The sequence below is a fragment of the Trichosurus vulpecula genome, chromosome 3, assembly GCF_011100635.1.
Source record: "Trichosurus vulpecula isolate mTriVul1 chromosome 3, mTriVul1.pri, whole genome shotgun sequence".
NCBI lineage: Eukaryota > Metazoa > Chordata > Mammalia > Diprotodontia > Phalangeridae > Trichosurus > Trichosurus vulpecula.
Window position 1 is genome coordinate 128,266,271 of NC_050575.1, and position 13,148 is coordinate 128,279,418.

At 40.4% G+C, this 13,148-nt stretch overlaps 1 protein-coding gene across 3 annotated transcripts in view; it reads left to right on the forward strand.

Moving 5' to 3' along the window:
- Nucleotides 1-13,148, forward strand: part of NEK6 (NIMA related kinase 6) — a 125,652-nt gene that overhangs the window by 43,126 nt on the left and 69,378 nt on the right. For all 3 annotated transcript variants that reach the window (XM_036748988.1, XM_036748990.1, XM_036748989.1), the window contains exon 2: nt 632-756. In XM_036748988.1, the coding sequence (XP_036604883.1) occupies nt 664-756 (93 nt within the window). In that variant the 5' untranslated portion in view covers nt 632-663. The remainder of the gene's footprint in view (nt 1-631; nt 757-13,148) is intronic.

The following is a 13,148-nucleotide window of genomic DNA, read 5'->3' on the forward strand; positions in this document are numbered from 1 at the left end:
AAGATTGAGAGGGGTCAGGACTGAGAGCAGGGAGGAAGTTACGATAGATGATTTGAAAAATAATTCAGTAGGGCCTTCTCTAGGCTGGTGACTGTAGAGAGGAGATGGATATTAATATAGAGGAGGTAGGATATGACAACTGACTAGATCTAGGGAGAGGGAAGAACCAGAGACATTGCTCCACGTTGAGCCTGGGGAAGTGAATGGATGGATTTTTCTGGCTCATGGAAGTTGATTATTGCATCAGAGATTTTAAGTCTTTCTAGGTTGGTTTTTTTTTTACAATGTTGTTAGGGTATAAATTGTTCTTATGATTGTGATCACTTCATTCTGCATCAGTTACAAGTCTTCTCAGGTTTCTCTGAAACCTCTTCCTTCGTTATTTCTAATAGTATGATAGTATTTCACCATATTAATATGCCATAATTTGCTTAATGATTTTCCAATTGATGGGCTTGACTTTTTAACTATTTGTTATAAACTTTTTGTTGTTTTTTTAAGGGAGGGACAGGGCTGAGAAGCAGATAAAATAAGTGATTGTTAAATGAAAAAAATATTAATTAAAAACAGGAACTTAAACCCATTCCTAACCCCTTGGGGCTTTATTTATCTTCTTTTTCTTTCTCTCTAGCCCACCTTTTTTGTTCTAATTGGCATGATACCATGGAAGGACAGCATAGCCATGCACATCACCTTGGGGATCAGACCAGCAGCCTGTGCCATATGCCAGGGACAGAGTATCAACCCGACCCCCAGGTAAGTATAATGGCCTTCTCTGGGAGGCTTGGTGCGGGAAAGGAGGCTTCCTTTTTAAGGACATTTGCTAAACCACATCATCACTGCCATGTCTACACTAAGCCACATTGTTCTTTTCTTAGGGAACCACTTTCTTTTAAGTGAACAGAAAGCAATATTTGCTCTATCCGGGGCCCCACCCTCTGGACCTCCAGTGATTCACAGACCAGGATAATGAGATGAGTGAAGACTGCCTTTTTGAGGACTTGTTGACAGAACTAGGGATATTTGGCCTGGAGAGTACTTAGTAGGTACATGATACCTGCCTTCCAGTATTCGAAAGTCTGTCATGTGGATGAGGGATTAGCCTTGTTTTGCTTGGCCCCAGAGAGTGGCACTAGAGGATGCTGCTGAGAAGCATATCTCAGCTTAGTAGAAGGAAAAACTTACTAACAAGTAGAGCTGCTCATAAGTGGAATGGGTTACTTTCAATAGAAGTCTTCCATCAGCAGCTGAATAGCCACTGGTCAGCAGTACTAGAGCCAGGATTCTTCTCCTAGGGTGGTCTCTGTTTCTTCCAAAGACCTGCATTAACCACTCCTTCCCGTTCCCCCCCCAAAAGGTCACAAGGTAAGATGACCCCTTTAGAGGGTTTATTATATTTCCTAAGGAATCAGATTGGAAGAGAGAAAGCCTGGGAGTAGAAAGCTCAAATAGTTCAGGTGAAAGGGGGTGGGCCTCTGGATGAGGGTGGTGGTGGTGGTGGTGGTGCATATAGAGAGAAGAGAACAATTGGAGAGATTTTGTTCAAGCTACAAGACTTAGCAGTTGATTAGGTTTGTGGGGTGATGGAGATGGAAGAGTCAAGGATGACTCCAAGGTCATGAACCTGACTGAGTAGGAAGCTAGTGATGACATGGGGAAATTTGGAGGAGGGGCAGGTATTAGGGAGCAGGGTGGGGGGTTGGGGAAAGGTGGCAAAGATAGTTTTGTTTTAGACTTGAATTGAAATTGAGATCCTCATGGGGTATCCAGGAGAAGATGTATAGGAGGTGATGGACTTGGTGTGAGATGAGAATTCAGGGCTGAATTTATGGACTGGGAGGCATCTGCTTAGTGATGAGCTCATTGAGAGAGAAGTATAGAGAGGAGAAGACATAGGTGTGGGTCATGGCTCTGTTTCTTAACTAGCTAGCTGTGTGGATTTGCACAAATAACTCCTCTTACTGAGCCTCAAATTTCATCCTCCCCACCCCCCACCCGTCAAATCAGAGATGTAGAAGCAATAGCATTTGCCCTGGAGTTATTACAACACAGAGATTTTATGATGAGGACCTGATGAGTTAATGGAACTGAAGATGCTTGGTGGCCATAAATTCAATTCGTTTCAACAAATGTGTATTAAATACCTGCTATGTGCAAGGCATTGTGTTCAGGGCTGGGGACTCTGAGAAAAAATAATGCATTCTCTGCTCTTGAGGAACTTATATCTACTGAGGGTGGAAAAGGACATGAGTATAAATAATTATAATTCAAGGTACTTTGTGATGTGTAAAGGAGAGATAAAGCCAAAATTTGAGGAAGGCTGTCAGCTGAAGGATTGGGGGGTGGTTTTGTGTATGTGTGGTGCTTGCTCTCAGCCTTGAAGGAAAAGGATTTTAGCAGGCAGAGATGAGGAAGGCTTGCTGAATGTGAGCTACTGTTGTCAATCTCGTCTCTATGGCATGACTCAATATGGGCAGATCTCACTTTATTATACTCTGCTTTATTGCACTTTTTGGTTTTTTTTAAACAAATTGAAGGTTTATGGCAGTCTTGTATTGAGCAAGTCTATCAGTGACATTTTTCCAACAGAACGTGCTCACATCATGTCTCTTCATCACATTTTAGGAATATATTTTAGAGGTCCTCCTGTCACGGATGTTAATTTCCCTTAAATAATTAGTATTAATACAGTTTTTCAAGGTTTCTATTTCATTGCTTTGGCTTCTTCTCCATTCCCTGACCCCTGAGTCATCTTTTCTCCCCCCAAGCTATTAAGTGGGAGAGCATGTCCTATCTGGAATTCAGCTGCGCACAACGGTGCTTATCTTTTCTCTGTGCTACAAGACTCATAGTTTGTTCTGCAGTTCCATGAAGATCCATCCCTACTTGATAAACCTATGGACCACATAGAAAGTGGTGAGTTTTCAAGGCTCAGCTCAGAGATCACTTCTTCTGTGAAGCCTTCCCTGAATCCCTCCAGTTGTTAGTATTCTTTCCCTCTTCATGAATAAATATTTATTCTAAGTACATAAAGTATTTCACTTATTTGTAAGTAAATCAGTATAGAATGTCTTTGCTGTTGAGTCATTCTTCAGTGGTATCCAATTCTTCATGACCCCATTTGGGTTTTCTTGGCAAAGATACTAGAGTGGTTTGCAATTTCCTTCTCCAGCTCATTTTACAGATGAGGAAACTGAGGCAAACAAGGTTAATTGACTCGCCCAGGGTCACGCAGCTAGTAAGTGTATGGGGTCAGGCTTGAACTTATGAAGATAAGTCTTCCTGATTCCAAGCCCCACGCTCTGCCTACTTTGTTTTGCTCCCCATCTTGTGTCCCCAGCACCTAACACAGTCCGTGCACATAGGTGCTTAATAATTGCTGAATTGAAATGTTCATTTGATCCACAAAGCTATCGAAAGATAATGTAATCATAGCCTGTTTGACCTAGAAGAGACCGTCTTATTAATGTCTTAATGATAAGACTAATAAGGAGGTCTCTTAGGACCTTAAGAAAATGTTCTTAGGATCTTTTGGTCTTAAGAAATAAGACCTTATTCCTCAGGATATGGAATGTAAGAGCTGGATATAACTTGAGAGCAGAGAATAAAGTTAGAGGGGACCATGGAATGTTAGAACACTGCTTAGAGAATATTACAGATGAAAGTCACTTTAGAATATAGAATGGTAGACCTAGGCAGAATTTTATCGTATGGAGTATTATAACATAGAACATAGAGTGTCAGAACCTGGAGAAATAGAATGTTAGAGCTAAAAGGGACCTTAAACTATGCTGGAGCCAGGAGAGACTTAAGGTATCATTGAATCCATTCTCCTCATTTAGGAATAGGAAACCGATCCAGATTGTGTAAGTTGCTCAAGGCCACTTATTTGGGTAGCAGCAGAGCTGGGACCGATTGATACCCTAGTCTCTTGATTTCTGGTTCAAGGTCCTTTCCACCATGCTTTATTTTCCATACTTAGCCTTCCCACTCCTGGCTGAAAGAGGGTAGAAAAGAAGTCTTATTTCTGAGGAAGCCGGGTAACCAGAACTCAAGAAAGATGTGACTCTCTTGGACGCTTCTTGGGCAGTGCCCTGCTCACTGACTACTCTGGTGGTTTTCCTGCATTCTCTGCAAATGGTGCCTCCTTCGGTAATGCACCAATTTGTCATATTAAGTCATTCAATAATAATTGAATCCCCTTGATTAATCTCCTAGAATTAGCCAGTTGCATTTTGAGCAATTAGGGTTAATTACTGCCTCATTTGGCAGGAGAGAGCCCCTGTAATTATTTCATGAACAAGATGAGGAAGTGTTCTGCTGCCACAGATACATTCGTGGCATCTTGTAGCACATGTTAGAATCGGTAATGCCATAGTTAAGTGTAATTAGTAACTATTACTCTGTGTTCGCCCGTTACCCGGGCTCTGGGCTGCTGTGTTTCTCCATGTGGCTATTATTGGGTGAAAATTTCTCCAGGCCTGCCAGCATCTGTCCGGAGTTTAGTAATGAGTTCTGAGAGCAGGGCATTTTTTCCTAGGGGCAATCCACGGTAGGAATGGGAGAGAAAGATAGTCACATGTTTGTTTTCTGCCTTGTACAAAGCCCCACTCTTTAAAAAAACTCAAAACAAAATTGTTGAGGCATCATGAAGTCAAAGAATGTTAGAACCAGAAGAGATGATAGAATCATAGGTTATTAAAGCTATCTGGACCTTAGGGCAAATAACATTAGAAGTCAACTAGTTTAGCTGCCTCATTTTGCAGACAAGGAAACTGAGTCCCTTCACATTGACTTGCTGGAGGTCATTCAACTAGTAATTGGCAGTGCCAGGATTAGAACATTACACAGTAGAATACTGATGAATTAGGGAAAATGATATCCATATTGGTAGTTGTTTCTCATTCATTTCTGAGAGTGTTCTTTTTACTGCACCATGCTGCCTTCATGAGATACTGATAGTGTTCAGGGTCAGAATTTCAAGAACTTTGGTTTTTACTAGATCAGGAGGCAGCCTCATATAGTGCAAAGAGCACAGACCTTGGAGTGAATCAGAAGAAATGGGTCCCTAGTATGACATTTACTAGTTGTGTTACTATGGGGAAATTTCTTTAGCTTTCTGAGCCTCAGTTTCCTCATCTGTCACATGAAGATGATAATTCCTGGAGTAGCTACCCTATTGTTATGAGGAAAGTGCTTTGTAAACCATAAAGCTCAATGGAAACAGGAGCTACTGCTGTTTGTAAAGTTGATCTGGGCAGCAAATAGAGTGGGGTTTTTTTTGGTGGACACAAACCCATTTACAAAGATAAGACTTTGTGATCTGTTAAGGATTTCCTCTTCAACAAAATGTCATATGTCTTTGAAGGTGAAATTAGTTTACAGTAAATGTCATTCTGATGAAATATGCATTTTAAAATCAGAAACAGTTGCCTTAAGATTAATGATGCATTGCAAATATCAAGGAAAAAAGATCTCCATCCAGCATAAAGATAATTAAAATTCAGGTCAGAAGTCTGACTTAGTCAGGCTAAATTTTTTAATGAGATTTCAGAAAACTAATTGGGCGAGTATATTATTTTCTTTTAAAATCTAATGTTATGCTCCTTCGAAAACTAAAAAGGTATTTATTCATAACTACAGGTTATCATGATTCAAGGATTTTTAAATCTGATGAATCCACTCTAGGGGTGCTTGTGTCTTTAGTCCAAGCTGATTGGAGAATGGACTTTTCAGCAGTGCAAGATGATGGGGAATCTTTGGGTCCTTTTCTTACCCCAAGGCCAAAGAAAGAGTCCCCCAGAATCTGTCCCTGATTTGCCCAGGGTAGTCACAGAATGCTAATGCTAGAGAAGACCTTTGAACAAATAAAGCTGTAACTAGAAGGGACTTTAGAACCCAGAATGTTAGAAAATAGAACATAGAATGTTAGAGTTGAAAGGGAGTCTTTGATTGTAGATAATTAGAGCATAAAACATAGAATGGCAGAGCTGAAAGGATTGTCAGAAGTCATCTACTGTAACCTCCCTCCCAATGCAGGAGCTCCTTCTATGGCACTGTTATAAGATATAGCTTCCGTGTCTCTGTGTTGACCATGTTGGTCTTCTGGTCAGAAGCCTGAGGGAGGAAATAGTGACCTCTTCCCCTGCTTGAACACATCCACTGAGTCAGCCTGTTCCATTGTTGCACAGCTGTAACTATTAAGTTCTTCCTTATCTTCAGCTCAAATATGCCGACCTAAAGGCTGATTTTCTCTTGGTTTGTTTGAAGGTTGGGTACGGAGTTGATAACTAGAGGCAGAAGCCATCAACCACAGTGCATATTCAACAAGAAACTGCCGATTTTCCTGTTCACTTTTTGGAGGTTACCTAGAGCAGCATTGTGGGGTGTGGAAGGTATAAACTACAGCATTAATTCAGATTTCTTATCTCTTTTCCCACCAGTCGGGCCGTAGTGGGCTGAAATCCATAGGAAATTACGTCTCCTAGAATCATACGGCTTTATAGGTGTAAGGGATGTTAGAGGCTAATTAGTCCAGTCCCTGACCAGTGGATTAATCTTCTGTAGAGCTCTTGGTCACCTTCCCTTCAGATCATTGCTCCCTTCTTTCTTTCTGAATCATAATTTCCCCTAGGGAAATGGGTTGTTGACTGTTTGAGTTTCTGCTTTTCCCATCTTTGCTGCTCACTCCTCCTCTCCACCTCTGTAGCCCATGCAGCTGTCTGAATAAGAGCCAGAACAAAGGGTTACTTTAGCTACTGATGGAAAATATCAGCCAGCCTGAATGGGGGAAGTCCACGTTTTTAAAGCAAGAACAGTAATTTATGTTTTCTTTTTCACTCTTGAACCTCAGAGTTTCTTAAGATCACAAAGCTAGAAGGCACCTCAGAGGCCATCTCTCATTTTACAGATAAAGAAGGGCTGTCTGAGGTGACGCTGAAAGTGGTAGAATTGGAATTCAGACCCAGGCCCCGTAACTCCAGGTTCACCGTCTGGCTCATGTCTTTGAACAAACACTTGCCGTTATGTTCTGTGTAAAGGGTACTCCAGGGCAGCTTGGTGGCACAGTGGATAGAGTGCTGGCCTGGAGTCAGAAAGACTCATCTTCCTGAGTTCAAATCCGGCCTCACACAGTTCCTGGCTGTGTGACCCTGGGTAAGTTTATCTCAGTGCCCTCATCTGTAAAATGAACTGGAGAAGAAGTAGCAAATCACTCCATTGTCTTTGCCTAGAAAACCCCAAATGGGGTCATGAATGGTTGGATATGACTGAAAACGACTGAACAGCAACAGCAAGGGTACTCCAGTCTTTAAAGTGCACTCATTCTTCATTAGCCTTCAGAGGATACTACTCTGGGTTGGGTATTTGGGAGCACAGTTGTCCTCCCTTTTTATTTAGTAACTTGAAATCTCTGAGAAGGGATGTTGAGTTGGCTGAATACCACTAAGTAAACAGATGACTTCATGAGGAGAGGAGAGGTATAAAATTCTTCAGACTTGCAAGTGTATGGACTTTCAGAGAAATTTCTAGCTTAGAATAAAAATGTAAATCTGTCAATATGACTTCTCTAAATTCCAAAATATAATTCTTAATTGTAATAGCAGAGACTCACAAGCACTTTTGCAAATGTGAGGGAATTACATTATAAATCGATATCTGTCCTGGGCCCAGCTGTAGCTACTGGAGAAGAGCCGAAAGGAACATCTTGCCTCCAGCTGTTGCTTCTTGGCCTACCAAGAAGGGAAAGCACTCAAAGGAGAGATTGAGCATAAGACCTGTGCATCCTTAAATCTTTCCAACTCCTTCCAATCTAGTTAGGTCTTGTACCTTCCTTTTTTGCTAATCTCTATGTTGTGTTCCTCAGCACCCTCCCTGGTAGGCCAGGTCTTTCTCAGAAAGGCCTGGTAATCCAAGTTTGAGACGGGAACAAAATGAAACAATCATAGACCATCTAATAGTTGACAAAAAAGTTTACTTAGCCTTAGCAGAGAAAGGAATATTCAGCAATCATGTAGCATTGATTCTGTTGAGTACGGCTTCCCTACCACTGTTAGTCTTCTGGTCAGAAGCCTGAGGGAGTAACTAGTGACTTCTCATTCACCAGCTTTTTGTGCTGAAGTCACCAGGAAGCTGTGTCAAGGGCCTGAAGGTCCCTTGAGCTAATTAAATCCTTTAAGAAAAAAAAATTAGCCTAACCTAAATGATAGATATTGATCTTGTCACCCCTCCTGAGGTAATGCCATGCCTTCTGTGTTAGAAACTCTTTGACAGACCTGAGAATCATTGGAGGGTGCTCTTCATTTTAAGGGGATAAATCAATTTTGCATGAAGGGTGTTGTTAATGGCAGAAAGCTACCCTTTCAGTCCATTTACATGACTTACTGCTTTCTTCCTTCCCAAATGTTCTAGCCAGAATTGAATGGGAGAGAGATGAATTATTCCTTTCCTCTACTTCTGCCACTTTCCGTGGCTTCTAAAATCTCTTCTTCAAAAAATTTTACATTCTGTATTTTAACATCCTAAGTTCTAAGTACCCTTCAAATTTTAGAGCGTATATTTCAACTCTAAAGTCTCTCCTGTTCTTCATGCAGGTAGGATCATCCTGAAATCGGTTGCTAATTTGGAGACTAGCACATTACATTCTAATGGATTATGGAAGGTAGCATGAAAGTTGATGACTGACAGGGGTTCCTATTTTCTGATCTTGTTCTGAATATTATACTCCTCCATCTTTCCTTGTCTGTTAGGAAGCAGGATTGCTTCAATTAATTCAAATTAGTTGGGATAAGTAATGCAAATCTAGGTCATTGCATATGTAAATGTACAGCTGTAGTCTTGAAGGGTTCCAGAATGTGTCAGCCTCTAAGGTGTCTAGAAACCCTCTGGGGTTAACTCCAGAAAGGGGTTAGGAGTGGGGTTGGCCGCCTGATAACAATGGGAATCATCACCTTACACCCAGCCAGCCCTTAAATTTGTAGACAGTGTAGTATGGTGGGAAATAACCAAACTTAGAGCCAGAGAGTTTGCAAGAACTTGCATCCTGTACTGCTATTTACAGCTTTAGATGGGTCACTCGCCTCTCTGGGCCTTTGTTTAAATATTTCTCTAATAAAAGGCTCTCTAATATCACACATAGTCCCAAATCTATTGATCTTTTAACATCTTGAAACATTAATCCACTGATAGTCTGACAGTGTTACTCAGTTTTTTGGGTTGTGGGTCATCTTAGATCAGTGGATCACAGATTTAGGACTGAAAAGAGACCTTAGAAGCCATCAAATCCAACCCTTTCATTTTACTGATGAGGAAATGGAGGCCCAGAGAGATTAACTGTGTCTTGCTCCAGGTCACAAAAGCAGTAAGTGATAGAGCCAAGATCTGGACACATATTGTCTCCAGATCCCATCCATTTTCTACTGTGTACCGTCCTGTCTACCAAGCTCAGTACATCCAAGGGTCCTGACACCAAGATGCTGTTCAGGTGTGGAAGAGTCATGTCTTAGAATGGCCTACAGTAGGAAAGTGATACAGAATAGTATTCATAGGATTAGATGGGGTTTGGAGGGGTCAGAGATCTGAAGGATCATCTACTCCAGTCCTGGAATTTTACAGGGAAAGAAATAGGGCCCAGAAAAGTGATTTACCTCAAGGTTGCAAGTTGATAACTTGAAATCCACACCATATCTGTGTTCTCCTGGAGTGCACTCGTGCGTTCTGTATGAAGCCTTTGGGTGGGACTGAATAGTTCGGGATGCTGGCTCTGCCTTTGCTTTGTACCTTTGAATAAGTCAGAAATCGTAGAGCAGGAAGAGACCTTAAAAGTCCACCCCCTCCTTGAAGAGGAAGAGCCCTGACAGGTGGGTAACCAGGCTGTGCTTATTTAAGGACTCCGAACAGTGCAGTGAGCAGTAGGGATTCCAGAAAACTGATGAGGATTTGGGCTATTCACCTCCTGACTGAAAGGTGGCAGATTCAGGGTGCAGAATGAAACATAGTTTTTTTTTTTTTTGGACATGGACAACATGGGAATTTGTTTTACTTGATTAGACACATTTGTTGCAAGGCTATTGCTTTTGTTTTAAATTGGGAGAGGGGAGAGAATAAAAATTTATTAATTGAAAAATAAAATAAAGGAGGAAAAGGCAGGGGGCTGGGGAGAGGTTGGAGAAGACCTCTAGTGATGATCAAACATTAGATATAATGTGCTCTGGTGGAAAGATCACTGTCTCAGATTTCAGAAGACTTGGTTTCAAATCCTAGCTCTGTCACTCATTGTGATCTTTGGCAATACTCAGACTCAAAAAACATTGGGAGGATTTTGAATCTTTGTGCACTTTTAGAATCTCCAATTTGAGAGGAAACCCCAGATGTTATCTAGTCCAACATACTAACTGAACTGGGGGATGATAGAAAAATAAATGTCCTAACAGCTAGCATTTCTAGAGTGTCGTAAAGTCTATAAAACTATAACTGAGGGCAGGTAGATGGCATAGTGGATAGTGTGCTGGGCTTGGAGTCAGGAAGGCTATCTTCCTGAGTTAATGTCACTTAACCGTTTGCCTCAGTTTCCTCATCTGTGAAATGAGCTGGAGAAGGAAGTAGCAAACCACTCCAGCAGTATCTTTGCTAAGAAAACCCTAAACGGATTCATGAAGTGTAAGACATGACTGAAACGACTGAACAACAACAAAAAGCTTAAATCACTGTATGAAAATATGACTTGCTATCATGCAGAAACAAATATATTTAGTATATAAGAGAAGTACAAAGTAGTATTCTAGGTCAGAGGAGGGTTAATGTCAGTTATTAATGCTGTAAAACTGGACCTTACAACGACCCTGTGAGATAAGTACTCGGAGCATTATTATCCCCATTTTGCAGGGTGAAAACTGAGAGACTTTGAGAGGTTAATGAATATCCCAGGGTCACAGCTAGTATCTTGAGGTAGAATTTGAACCTGGGTCTTTCTGATTCCAAATCTATCATTTTATCCACTATGAAATCTTTCTTACCTTTGAGGAAGTCAACAAAAGAGTCTATGCCATTAAGCTTTAAAGAGAAATTCAAGACCTAAGTAATTTCCCACTTCCCCTGGACTAACCTTTCCCTATAAATGCCAATTTTAAGTTAACCCAGTTCAATAAACCTCTGTGTCAGTTAAAATTCTAATCTTGGGCCTCCCGCCATGAGTTATAAAAATCAATTTCGTGGAGCTGTGTAATCAGTGATGTTTAGGAAGCCGATTCTTTCTCTCTCTCCGAAAGATAAAAGTTGAGCTAACCTTGACTTTGAAGTATTGGAAATAATTACCGGGAGTGTCACTTTATTTGAAGAAGCTCTTCGTGGGCGCTTCAGCTGAGAGAGCTTATGAAGAAAACGATGGCCTGAAGTTAAATTCACAACTCCATGCCTCCCTTCATTACAACACTCTGACAGAATTCTCTGACGCAGTGACATCTTTGCCTTGGCTGGAATTGATAATTATCTGTATGCAGATCCCATCAGGGTGCATTCTTTTCTGGTTGTATTTGGACTTTGAACATCCACTTAGAGAATCACACAAAGAGCTAATATGTGGATATACCTTGGAAATGGGGCCACAGAAACCTTTTTATGGAAAGGGCTGGGGGCAAGGAATTCTGGGGGAAATGATACTGGTGAGCATTTCTGTCTATTATAATGATAATTTTTCTGTATCCTAGGACTCTAGAATTTGGAATAATAGTTTCATCTTCCTTTTACAAGGCTACCAATTAGAATTTCCTAAGAATAATAGAATCATAGAATATAGAAAAGATAGAGGAAGCGATGAGGGAAAATGCTTTTCTGAGCTTGATTCTCATCTGTAAAGAGGAACTGGTTGCTTAAGTAGAAATTTATAGGAACTTTGAGGGAAGTAACCATTACATTGTGGAGTTTGTGACAGAGAAAGAGAAGAAATGTAGTCTGAATTGTACCCTCTATTTTGAAAGAACAGATTTCTAAGGGTTCAGAAAAAGGGTAGGTATGATTTCATGAACCGAAATTCTGTAGAAGCCAGCACAAGTGGATGGGAAGTCTCAAGAATGAAATTTTGAAGGTATAAGGAAGAAATAATTCTGATGAAAAGGGGGGAGCTGCCTGAAGAGATCAGTGCAGCTGTACAAGGAACTTATAGACCAACTTAGATTTTAAAAAGATGTGTCTAAAACATAGAAACAAAGACAGCTAACAATGGATGAGAGCATGCTTATGGCCTTACAATAGTAGTGTTGTCTGTGGCTCAGGATGAACTGAGGCTAGAAAGAAAAACTAAGGACACAAAAAAGGAATTTGGTTTTGGTTTTTTTAAGATATTTGAAGAACAGAAGGCCAAAGAAAGGATAAGATTGTTGCTCAGGGTAGATTGAACAGTGACAATTGGTGATTGGATAGAAGGCAGTTTTTCAACTCCTCTTTTCTTTTTCCTTTTTTGCTCCTGTTTTCTCTTCCAAGGAGAATGATCTTTGGACTAGAAAGGATAAAATAAAATTAGTGATTTGAAATCCAAGAAAAGTGGAGAGAGATTGTAGGAGAGTCTGCCCTTGATGAGTTCAGGTCATCAGGCTCAGTTGAGTTACATTCCTGATTACTGAAAGGACTGGTGGCTGTGATTGCTTGATCACCATCTTTGAATGATGGAAAAGGGAAGGGATGCAACAGGACTGGAGAAGGGGAAATACTGTCTCAATTTTCAAAAAAGAAAAGAGAATCTAATTTTAAAACTATACACTAGTGAGTTTAACTTTGATCCTTGGCAAAATATTAGAATATATTATCAAAGGGGTGGTTAATGAGCCTATAGAAAAGGAAGTTGTACTAACCAAAAGCCAACATGGTTTCAAGATAGGTCATGTAAGAATAACATAATTTCCTTTTTTTTTGGCAAGAATGACTAGATTGATAGGGCCAGTAACATGTAAGTTCTTCAAAGGTAAGAACGTTATTCATTTTGTCTTAGTATTTCTAGTACATAATAATTATTTCTTTAACAAATATTTGTTGAATTATATTGAATTCAGCCTCTTAGATATATTTGCCTAGACTTTAGTAAAACATCTGACAAAGTCTCTTGTTTTCCTGTTGTGGATTCGATGTGGAAATGTGAGCCAAATGATAGTGCATTTAAG